The following is an 11,703-nucleotide window of genomic DNA, read 5'->3' as shown; positions in this document are numbered from 1 at the left end:
TGACAATATTCCGGCAATTGTACTGAAGACTTGTGCTCCAGAACTTGCTGTGCTCCTAGCCAAGCTCTTCTAATACAGCTACAATGCTGGCATCTAAGCAGCTATGGAAAATTGCCCAGGTATGTCTTGTACACAAAATGCAGGGCAAATCCAATTACAGCCCCATCAGCCCACTCTCGATCATCAGTAAAGTGATGGAAGGGGTCATCAACAGTGTTTAGCAACAACTTGCACAGTGATGTCCAGTTTGGGTTCTGCCAGGTTCAAACATGGATAAAAGAGCTGAAGTGAGAGTGACTGCCCTTGACATCAAGGTCACATTTGACCAAGTGTGGCATCAAGGAGCCCTAGCAAAACTGGAGTCAATGGGAATCGGGGAAAACTATCTGCTGGTTGGGGTCATACCTAGCACAAAAGGAGGTTGTTGTGGTTGTTGGAGGTCAGTCACCTCAGCTCCAGGACATCACTGCAGGAATCCCTCAGAGTAGTGTCCTCAACCCAACCATCTTCAGCTGCTTTATCAACGACCTTCCATCATAAGGTCAGGAGTAGGAATGTTTGCTGATGATTGCACAATGTTCAGCACCATTCACCACTCCTCAGATACTGAAGCAGTCCATGTCCAAATGCAGCAAGACCTGGACAATATCCAGGCTCGGGCTGATAAGCGGCAAGTAACATTCGTGCCACACCAGTGCCAGGCAATAACCATCTCCAACAAGAGTGAATCTAACCATCGCCCCTTGACGTTAAATGGCATTACCATCACTGAATCCCAAACTATCAACATCCCGAGGGTTACCATTGACCAGAAACTGAACTGGACTAGCTATATAAATACTGTGGTGATAAGAGCAGTTCAGAGGCTAGGAATAGTGTGATGAGTAACTCACCTCCTGACTCCCCAAAGCCTTTCCACAAGGCACAAGTCAGGAGTGTGCATTTGCCTGGATTAGTGCAGCTCCCACAACTGAAGAAGCTGGACACTGTCCCAGGATAAGGCAGCCCAGTTGATTGGCACCACATCCAAAAACATTCACTCCCTCCACCACAGATACACAGTAGCAGCAGTGTGTATCATCTACAAGATGCACTGCAGGAATTCACCAAGGCACCTTCCAAACCCACGACCACTACCATCTAGAAGGACAAGGGCAGCAGATACATGGGAACACCACCACCTGGAAGCTCCCCTCCAAATCACTCATCATCCTGACTTGGAAATATATCACCGTTCCTTCACTATCGCTGGGCCAAAATCCTGGAAATCCCTTCCTAACAGCACTGTGGGTGTACCCACACCACATGGACTGTAGCGTTTCACAATAGCAGCTCACCACCACCTTCTGAAGGTCAATTAGGGATGAGCAATAAATGCTGGTGCAGCCAACGAGGTCCATATCACGTGAATGAGTAAAAAACAGCCAACGGTCATGGTCCATATCGATACTAACAACATAGGTAAAAAGGGGGATGAGGTCCTGCAAGCCGAATATAGGGAGCTAGGAAATAAATTAAAAATCAGGACCTCAAAGGTAGTAATATCAGGATTACTCCCAGTGCCACGCGCTAGTGAGATCAGGAATAGGAAAGTAAACTAGATGAGCGCATGGCTGCAGAGATGGTGTGGGAGGGAGGGGTTTAAATTCCTGAGGCATTAGGACCAATTCTGGGGAAGATGCGACCTGTATAAGCTGGACAGGTTTTAACCCAGCAGGACCAGGACCAATATCCTCGCTGGGGTATTCGCTCGTACGGTGGGGGAGAGTTTAAACCAGAGTGGCAGAAGGATGGGAACCTGAGTGGGGGATACTCAAAAGGAGGAGGATAGAAATGAAAGACTGAAAAATGAAAAGCAAATAGGCCCATAGTACAAAAAAGATGTGTAAAAGGACAATGCTAAAGACACAGTATCTGAATGCACTGAGCAATCGCAATAAGGTAGACAAATTAACCGCGCAAATAAATGTAAACAGGTACGATATGATTGTGATTACAGAAACATGGCTGCAGGGTGACCAAGGCTGGGAACCGAATAGCCAAGGCTATTCAATATTTAGGGAGGACAGGCAAAAAGGAAAAGAAGGTGGCATGGTATTGTTAGAAGGGTGAAATCAGTGCAATAGTGACAGAGGATATTGGCTCAGAAAATCTAGATGTAGAATCAGTCTGGGTGGAGCTAAGAAGCAACAAGGGGCAGAAAACATACTTGGGAGTTGTCTATAGGCCTCCAAGCAGTCGTGGTAAGGTAGGGGACAGTATTAAACAGGAAATTAGAGATGCATGTAACAAGGGTGCTACAGTAATCATGGGTGACTTCAATCAACATATGTGCTAGGCAAACCAAATTAACAATAATACCATGGCGGATGAATTCCTAGAATATGTATGAGATTTTTTTTAGACCAGTACGTTGAGGAACCACCTAGGGAGCAGGCTATCTATCCTAGATTAGGTTTTGTGCAATGAGAAGGGGTTAATTAATAATCTTGTTGTGCGGGGTACTTTGGGGAACAGTGACCATAACGTTCTTCATTAGGTTGGAAAGTGAAATAGTCTAATCTGAAACTAGGGTCCTAAGTCTAAACAAAAGAAACTTTGAAGGTGTGAGGAATGAGTTGATTGGGGAACTTCATTAAAAGGCATGACAGTGGATAGGCAATGGCTAATATTTAGGGAACAAATGCATGCACTGCAATAGTTATATATCCCTTTCTGGCCCAAAAACACAACTGGAAAAGTGGCCCAACCATGGCTAACAAAATAAATTAAGGATAGTATTAGATCCAAAGAGGAGTCATATAAAGTTGCTAGAAAAAGTAGCAAGCCTGAGGATTGGTAGCAGTTTAGAATTCAGCAAAGGAGGAGCAAGAGATTGATTAAGAGGGCAAAAATAGAGGATGAGAGTAAACTTGCAAGGAACATAAAAGAGGACCGTAAAAGTTTCTGTAAGTATGTAAGAAAAAGATTGGCAAAGACAAATGTAGGTCCCTTACAGTCTGAAATGGGAGAATTTATAATAGAGAACAAGGAAATGACAGCAATTAAACAACTACTTTAGTTCTACCTTCATGGAGGAAGACACAAATAACTTCCCAGAAATACCAGGTAATTGAGGGTTTAATGAGAATGAGGAATTGAAGGAAATTACTATTACTGAAAAAAAAGGTTGGGTGGAGAAATTAATGGGACTGAAAGCTGATAAATCCCCAGGGCCTGATAATCTACATCCCAGGGTACTAGAGGAGGTGGCCATGGAAATAGTGGCTGCATTGGTTATCAGCTTCCAAAATCCTGTAGATTCTGGAACAGTCCTGGCAGATTGGAGGGTGGCAAATGTAACCCCACTATTAAAAAAAAGGGAGGGAAAAGACAGGGAATTACAGACCAGTTAGCCAAACATCAGTGGTAGGGAAAGTACTAGAGTCTATTATAAAGGATGTGATAACACAATACTTAGAAAATGTTAACAGGATGAGACAAAGTCAACATGGATTTATGAAAGGAAAATCATGTATGACAAGATACAGGAGTTTTTTGAAGACATAACTAGCAGAATAGAAAAGGGAGAACCAGTGGATGTGGTATATTTGGATTTTCAGAAAGCTTTTGATAAAGTCCCACCATAAGAGGTTAGTGTGTAAAATTAAAGTACGTGAGATTGGGGGTAATATATTGGCATGGACTGAGAATTCATTAGCAGACAGGAAACAGTAGGAATAAACGGATCTTTTTCAGAACAGCAGGCGATGACTAGGGGGTACCGCAGGGATGAGTGTTTGGGCTCCAGCTATTCACAATGTATATCAATGATTTGGATGAGGGAACAAAATGTAATATTTCCAAGTTCGCTGACGACACAAAACTAGGTGGGAATGTGAGTGGTGAGGAGGATGTTAAGAGGCTTCAAGGCAATTTAGACAAGTTGCGTGAGTGGGCAAATACGTGGCAGATGCAGTATAACGTGGGTAAGTGTGAAATTATCCACTTGTGGTAGGAAAAAACAGAATGTCAGAGTATTATTTAAATGGTGATGGATTGGGAAATGTTGATGTACAAAAAGGCCTGGGTGTCCTTGTACACCAATCACTGAAAGCAAGCATGCAGGTACAGCAAGCAGTTAAGAAGGCAAATGGTATGTTGGCCTTCATTGTGAGAGGACATGAGTACAGGAACAAGGATGTCTTACTGCAGCTGTACAGGGCCTTGGTGAGACCACACCTGGAGTACTGAGTGGAGTTTTGGTCTCCTTACCTAAGAAAGGATATACTTGCCACAGAGGGAGAGCAGTGAAGGTGCACTGGACTGATTCCTGGGATGGCAGGATTGTTGTATGAGGAGAGATTGGGCCGAGTAGGCCTGTGTTCATTGGAGTTTAGAAGAATGAGAGGGGATCTCATTAAAACATAAAATTCTGACAGGGATGAACAGACTGGTTGCAGGGATGATGTTTCCTCTGGCTGGGGGGGGGGGGGGGGGGGGGGGGGGGGTGGTCTAGAACAAGGGGTCACAGTCTCAGGATACAGGATAGACCATTTAGGACTGAGATGAGGAGAAACTTCTTCACTCAGAGGCTGGTGAACCTATGGAATGCTCTACCACAGAAGACTGTGGAGGCCAAGTCACTGAACATATTTAAGAAGGAAATAAATAGATTTCTAGACTCTGAAGGCGTCAAGGGATATGGGGAGAGAGTGGGAGTACGGCGTCGAGATAGAGGATCAACCATGATCATATTGGAAGCAAATAGGCGTATTAGTGAGAGACAGCGTGGTTTTGTGAAGGGGAGGTCATTTCTCACTAACTTGATCGAGTTTTTCGAGGAAGTGACAAAGATGATCGACGATGGAAGGGCAGTGGATGTTATATACATGAATTTCAGTAAGGCCTTTGACAAGGTCCCTCATGGCAGACTGGTATAGAAGGTAAAGTCGCACGGGATCAGGGATGAGCTGGCAAAATGGATACAGAATTGGCTTGGTCATAGAAGACAGAGGGTAGCAGTGGAAGGGTGCTTTTCTGAATGGAGAGCTGTGACTAGTGGAGTTCCGCAGGGATCAGTGCTGGGACCTTTGCTGTTTGTAGTATACATAAATGATTTGGAGGAAAATGTAACTGGGCTAACTAGTAAGTTTGCAGACAACACTAAGGTTGGAGGAGTTGCAGATAGTGAAGAGGATTGTCAAAGGATACAACGGGATATAGATCGGTTGGAGACTTGGGCGGAGAAATAGCATATGGAGTTTAATCTGGACAAATGCGAGGTAATGCATTTTGGAAGGTCTAATACAGGCAGGAATTATACAGTAAATGGCAGAACCCTTAAGTGCATCGACGGGCAGAGGGATCTGGGTGTACAGCTCCACAGGTCACTGAAAGTGGCAACGCAGGTGGATAAGGTAGTCAGGAAGGCATATGGCATGCTTGCCTTCATTGGCAGGGGTATTGAGTATAAAAGCTGGGAAGTCATGCTGCAGCTGTATAGAACCTTGGTTAGGCCACACTTGGAATATTGCATGCTGGTCGCCACATTACCAGAAGGATATGGAGGCATTGGGGAGGGTGCAGAGGAGGTTTACCAGGATGCTGCCTGGTCTGGAGGTTATTAGCTATGAGGAGAGGTTGGAGAAACTCAGATTGTTCTCACTAGAGCGATGGAGATTGAGGGGCGACTTGATAGAAGTTTACAAAATTATGAGTGGCATGGACAGAATAGATAGAAGCTTTTTCCCAGGGTGGAAGATTCAATTACTAGGATACATGGATTTAAGGTGAGAGGAGAAAACTATAGAGGAGATGTGCAGGGCAGGTTTTTTACACCGAGGGTAGTGAGTGTCTGGAATTTGCTGCCAGAGGAGGTGGTGGAAGCAGGTATGATAGTGGTGTTTAAGAGGCAGCTTGACAAATACATGAATAGGATGGGAATAGAGGGATACAGACCCCGGAAGTGCAAAATGTTTTAGTTGACGGGCAATGTGACCGGCGCAGGTTTGGAGGGCCTAAGGGTCTGTTCCTGTGCTGTACTTTTCTTTGTTCTAATGAATGGCAGAGCAGACTCGAAGGGCCAAATGATCTCCTCCTGCTCCTATTTTCTATGTTTCTAAATGTGGCTGCCCATTTGCACATAGCAAGGTTCCAGAAACCTGTTTGAGGGTTAAGTGTTGGCCTAGCACCCTGGTGAGATTTTCCTCTTTATCAGTGTTAAATATATAAGTTAAAGAAAACAGAGGGGGTGAGAGCAATTCCACAGAACTGACACTGTAAAAACAGGATTAAAACCAAGGCAAAAGCTCTTTAATAAAGCTTCTCTCTCACTACTGAGACTTGGGGGGGGCGGTGGGGAAGGAGAAACTTCTTGGTTTTGCTTAAGGCAGTAAAAGCTTAAAATACTGAGAAAATAAAGGCTTTTGGTTGCTGTCATTGTTTGGTATCTCCCATAAAGAACATACCACTATGAGAATGTGGCATGAACCAGGCAACTTGACATCCTTCCCTCTGCATAATTCCATGTTTGAATCTCCAATCAGCTCTTGTCACAGTCGTGAAACAACCAGTATTATCCCTCATCATTCATCTTGACTTTGCCAACAATGACACTATCCTCTTCCACTGCTTCTCTGTTGACCAGTGGGACAGCCCTCACAATTCTACACAGCATTAACACAGACGTCTAGCTCATGCACTATTATCTCTGCAGAGCTGGCTAGGCACTCCTACAAAATAATTTAGACATTGACATATTTCACTATTTCTTCAAACTTCTGTTATCCAGTTCAGTGAGGATCCCTCACATGATTCCATTCTTAACATTTTGAATAGTAACCAGTGAATGACTTTTCTTCTCATTCGCACATCATTACCTCTGGAATCCACCAGCCCCCTCCTCTTTTCCCTACCATCCAAAGAAATGAGATCATTTTCCAATTGTATTCTGACAACAAGCGGAACCTCGTAAGTTGGTGTTTTACTTTTGGAGAGAGCAGAGGGGATAGGCAGCATAAATGAATAGTCACTTGAGAAAGCTTTTGAGCGATCTTCAATTGAGCATACATATTTTTATACAGGCAAATAAGCTATTTCTCAAAGGTGATTGAGAAGTTCTATAAAAATCTCAAGAGACACAAGGTGATGGAATCGGATAAAGGACAGGGTCCTTTATGAATATTGTCTACAGTTGGCATTCAAATGCACATAGTTAAAACAGAGTACAGGACAGCCCACTGGTACATTGTTGCCCGTTACTAAATGGACACAACAGTGATGAAGCTGTTGATGATAATAGCAGCTTCAGGCAACAATTTATTAAGTCTGCTGCTTCAGTATCAGCATATTCACCCCAAAAGGGACAGCAGTGGAATTAAATATAATTCATTTTTAACGTCTCTCCACAGGGAGGAGCCAACTCCACACGGGAAACAGGCTCTCAATTCAAATAATCAGTCACTACACAAAATTCTGGAGAATGAGTGTATCAGCAGACTGTCCTTAAGCTCAGTCCTTTCCTCAACCCAATGCTTATACAAGTGGGAAACAGGCTCTCAATTCAAATAATCAGTCACTACACAAAATTCTGGAGAATGAGTGTATCAGCAGACTGTCCTTAAGCTCAGTCCTTTCCTCAACCCAATGCTTATACAAGTGCTCTTTCCAGCAGGAGCTGCCAGTTAGCAGTGGAAGTAGGAACCTTAGTTTATTCCCTCAATAACTCAGGATGCTGACAGCTTTGACTAAGAAGGATTTAATTTCAGCAGTTAGTTCACCAGAGATAGTGATGTCAGTCCAGTCAATAGTCACGGACTGTATTCAATCAGCAGCACTGAAGGTCACAATATTTTCAGGACTGGGCTTTGTATCAAAGCCCAATCACTGCTTATGACTTCGAACAAAACAAAAGTTGGTTTTCACATGAATAGGTCAAAAGATGCACATCTTTGGGTCTGACTGTTGAATTTGACCCTCTCGGGAATTAGGTCACTTTACTCCTGGATACACCCACCTCTGCCAACCGTCTTCCTTCTCAGACAGCCAGCCTACCTCCTGTAGCTCAATTAAACAACTTACCGGAGACAGTGAAAGAAACTCCACGGCCAGGACACTGTAAACATGTTAAAAAACACTACAGGACAATGCTCTGCACAAACTGACAGCCAGAGTATAGCGTAAGGTCAGGGCCCCATTTCACCAATCTCAGCGAGATTTATCGCAGAACTGGAACAACATTTGACTGTCTCTCTCACTGCTATGGTAGCCAGTTACTCAACAAACACTGGCACATGTCACAAAGCTTCCATCACCCAAAAAGTGGGATCCATGGACAGATGAGAGCATAACACTGTCCTGGAAGGGAGGGGAAGCATTTTCAACCCCAACAATGGGTCAAGACTATAATAAAAACAGAAAATGCTGGAAAAAACTCCGCAGGTCTGTGGAGAGAGAAACAGAGTCAACGCTTCAAGTCCAAATGATTTTTTCAGAGCTGGGGATCCAGATTCCTCCCCGAGTAGTTCCAAACATCTGGAAACGCATGGAGAATTTCAGGCTCCATTTTTACATTTTACTTCTTGCGTATTCTGTGGCTGATTTTATAATTTCTTCCAGGTTGGAGCTACTTCCCATTCCCTTAGCGACAATGTCAGAGCCTCCAGCCTTTCCACCCATCTGTCCACAGACAGCGAGGGCCCAGTCTGCAGCAGAAAGGCTGCTCACCAAGTTCTAGCAAGAGAAAGAGAGCACATGAGGAGGGGAGTAAGACACCTTGAAACAGGGACATGAGAGAGAAGGGTAGGGAGGAGTGGGAGAGAGGGTGGGGGTGATGAGGGAGAGGCGGGGTGATGAGGGAGAGGCAGGGGTGATGAGGGAGAGGCAGGGGTGATGAGGGAGAGGCAGGGGTGATGAGGGAGAGGCAGGGGTGATGAGGGAGAGGTAGGGGTGATGAGGGAGAGGCAGGGGTGATGAGGGAGAGGCAGGGGTGATGAGGGAGAGGCAGGGGTGATGAGGGTAGCACAGTGCTTCCTAAACTTTCCTCTGGTGTGGCCCATTTTGATTCCCCAGGCTTTGCATGAGCACAGAGTGAAAATCTGGAGGGGGTTCGAGAGTTGTTGAGCAGCAGGAGGTGGCTTTCAGCTGCTGGAGCTGAGCGTGGTGGGAATCAGGCCGCAAAGGTCTGTCTGTTAGGCCACACCCAGCGTTAGGAAAGAAATGCGAGCATTTAAAGGGGCCCTGCAGCTGTTGGCATTCAATCTGAGCTCCAGAGTGGTCATTGCTGCCTCAAAGCTGGTAACCCCACTGGTGGGGGAGTGGCTGAAGGGTCTGATCACTGGAGGGGAGGAATGGACACTCTAGTTACCTGGTGAGGGAGCGGTCATCACAGATCATGTTGGGGGAAGGGCAACCCCTGTGATGTCAGTTGGGGGCACGGGGATAACCCCTGTGATGTCAGTTGGGGGCACGGGGATAACCCCTGTGATGTCAGTTGGGGGCACGGAGATAACCCCTGTGATGTCAGTTGGGGGCACGGGGATAACCCCTGTGATGACAATTGGGGGCACGGGGATAACCCCTGTGATGTCAGTTGGGGGCACGGGGATAACCCCTGTGATGTCAGTTGGGGGCACGGGGATAACCCCTGTGATGTCAGTTGGGGGCACGGGGATAACCCCTGTGATGTCAGTTGGGGGCACGGGGATAACCCCTGTGATGTCAGTTGGGGGCACGGGGATAACCCTTGTGATGTCAGTTGGGGGCACGGGGATAACCCTGTGATGACAATTGGGGGCATGGGGATAACCCCTGTGATGTCAGCTGGGGGCACGGGGATAACCCCTGTGATGTCAGTTAGAGTTGGGTATCTCTGTGATGTCAGTTAGAGGAGGGTATCTCTGTGATGTCAGTTAGAGGTGGGTATCTCTGTGATGTCAGTTAGAGTTGGGTATCTCTGTGATGTCAGTTAGAGTTGGGTATCTCTGTGATGTCAGTTAGAGTTTGGGTATCTCTGTGATGTCAGTTAGAGTTGGGTACCTCTGTGATGTCAGTTAGAGTTGGGTAGCTCTGTGATGTCAGTTAGAGTTTGGGTATCTCTGTGATGTCAGTGAGAGGTGAGTATCTCTGTGATGTCAGTTAGAGTTTGGGTATCTCTGTGATGTCAGTTAGAGGTGGGTATCTCTGTGATGTCAGTTAGAGTTGGGTATCGCTGTGATGTCAGTTAGAGTTTGGGTATCTCTGTGATGGCAGTTAGAGGGGGGTATCTCTGTGATGTCAGTTAGAGATGGGTATCACTGTGATGTCAGTTAGAGTTGGGTATCTCTGTGATGTCAGTGAGAGGTGGGTATCTCTGTGATGTCAGTAAGAGGGGGGTATCTCTGTGATGTCAGTTAGAGGGGGGTATCTCTGTGATGTCAGTTAGAGGGGGGTATCTCTGTGATGTCAGTTAGAGTTGGGTATCTCTGTGATGTCAGTTAGAGTTTGGGTATCTCTTTGATGTCATTTAGAGTTGGGTATCTCTGTGATGTCAGTTAGAGTTGGGTATCTCTGTGATGTCAGTTAGAGTTTGGGTATCTCTTTGATGTCATTTAGAGTTGGGTATCTCTGTGATGTCAGTTAGAGTTGGGTATCTCTGTGATGTCAGTTAGAGGTGGGTATCTCTGTGATGGCAGTTAGAGGTGGGTATCTCCGTGATGTCAGTTAGAGTTGGGTATCTCTGTGATGTCAGTTAGAGTTTGGGTATCTCTGTGATGTCAGTTAGAGTTTGGGTATCTCTGTGATGTCAGTTAGAGGGGGGTATCTCTGTGATGTCAGTTAGAGGGGGGTATCTCTGTGATGTCAGTTAGAGGAGGCTATCTCTGTGATGTCAGTTAGAGGGGGCTATCTCTGTGATGTCAGTTAGAGGGGGGTATCTCTGTGATGTCAGTTAGAGTTTGGGTATCTCTTTGATGTCATTTAGAGTTGGGTATCTCTGTGATGTCAGTTAGAGGTGGGTATCTCTGTGATGGCAGTTAGAGTTGGGTATCTCTGTGATGTCAGTTACAATTGGGTATCTCTGTGATGTCAGTTAGAGGGGGATATCTCTGTGATGTCAGTTGGAGTTTGGGTATCTCTGTGATGTCAGTTAGAGATGGGTATCACTGTGATGTCAGTTAGAAGGGGGTATCTCTGTGATGTCAGTTAGAGTATTGGGTATCTCTGTGATGTCAGTTAGAGGGGGTCATCTCTGTGATGTCAGTTAGAGGGGGCTATCTCTGTGATGTCAGTTAGAGGGGGGTATCTCTGTGATGTCAGTTAGAGGGGGGTATCTCTGTGATGTCAGTTAGAGTTGGGTATCTCTGTGATGTCAGTTAGAGTTTGGGTATCTCTTTGATGTCATTTAGAGTTGGGTATCTCTGTGATGTCAGTTAGAGGTGGGTATCTCTGTGATGGCAGTTAGAGGTGGGTATCTCCGTGATGTCAGTTAGAGTTGGGTATCTCTGTGATGTCAGTTAGAGTTTGGGTATCTCTGTGATGTCAGTTATAATTGGGTATCTCTGTGACGTCAGTTAGAGTTGGGTATCTCTGTGATGTCAGTTAGAGTTTGGGTATCTCTGTGATGTCAGTTAGAGATGGGTATCACTGTGATGTCAATTAGAAGGGGGTATCTCTGTGATGTCAGTTAGAGTTTGGGTATCTCTGTGATGTCAGTTAGAGGGAGGTATCTCTGTGATGTCAGTTAGA

At 45.4% G+C, this 11,703-nt stretch overlaps 1 protein-coding gene across 1 annotated transcript in view; it reads right to left on the bottom strand.

Annotated features, from left to right (window-relative positions):
- Positions 1-7,021: 7,021 nt before the first annotated feature.
- Positions 7,022-11,703, bottom strand: part of aars2 (alanyl-tRNA synthetase 2, mitochondrial (putative)) — a 426,588-nt gene continuing 421,906 nt past the window's right edge. The window contains exon 22 of the mRNA XM_041188171.1: positions 7,022-8,712. Coding sequence (XP_041044105.1) covers positions 8,548-8,712 — 165 coding nt within the window. The 3' untranslated portion in view covers positions 7,022-8,547. The remainder of the gene's footprint in view (positions 8,713-11,703) is intronic.

The sequence above is a fragment of the Carcharodon carcharias genome, chromosome 5 (assembly GCF_017639515.1).
Source record: "Carcharodon carcharias isolate sCarCar2 chromosome 5, sCarCar2.pri, whole genome shotgun sequence".
NCBI classification, from domain to species: domain Eukaryota; kingdom Metazoa; phylum Chordata; class Chondrichthyes; order Lamniformes; family Lamnidae; genus Carcharodon; species Carcharodon carcharias.
The sequence above is the reverse complement of the archived record's forward strand: the minus strand, read 5'-3'. Positions and strand labels throughout refer to the sequence as shown.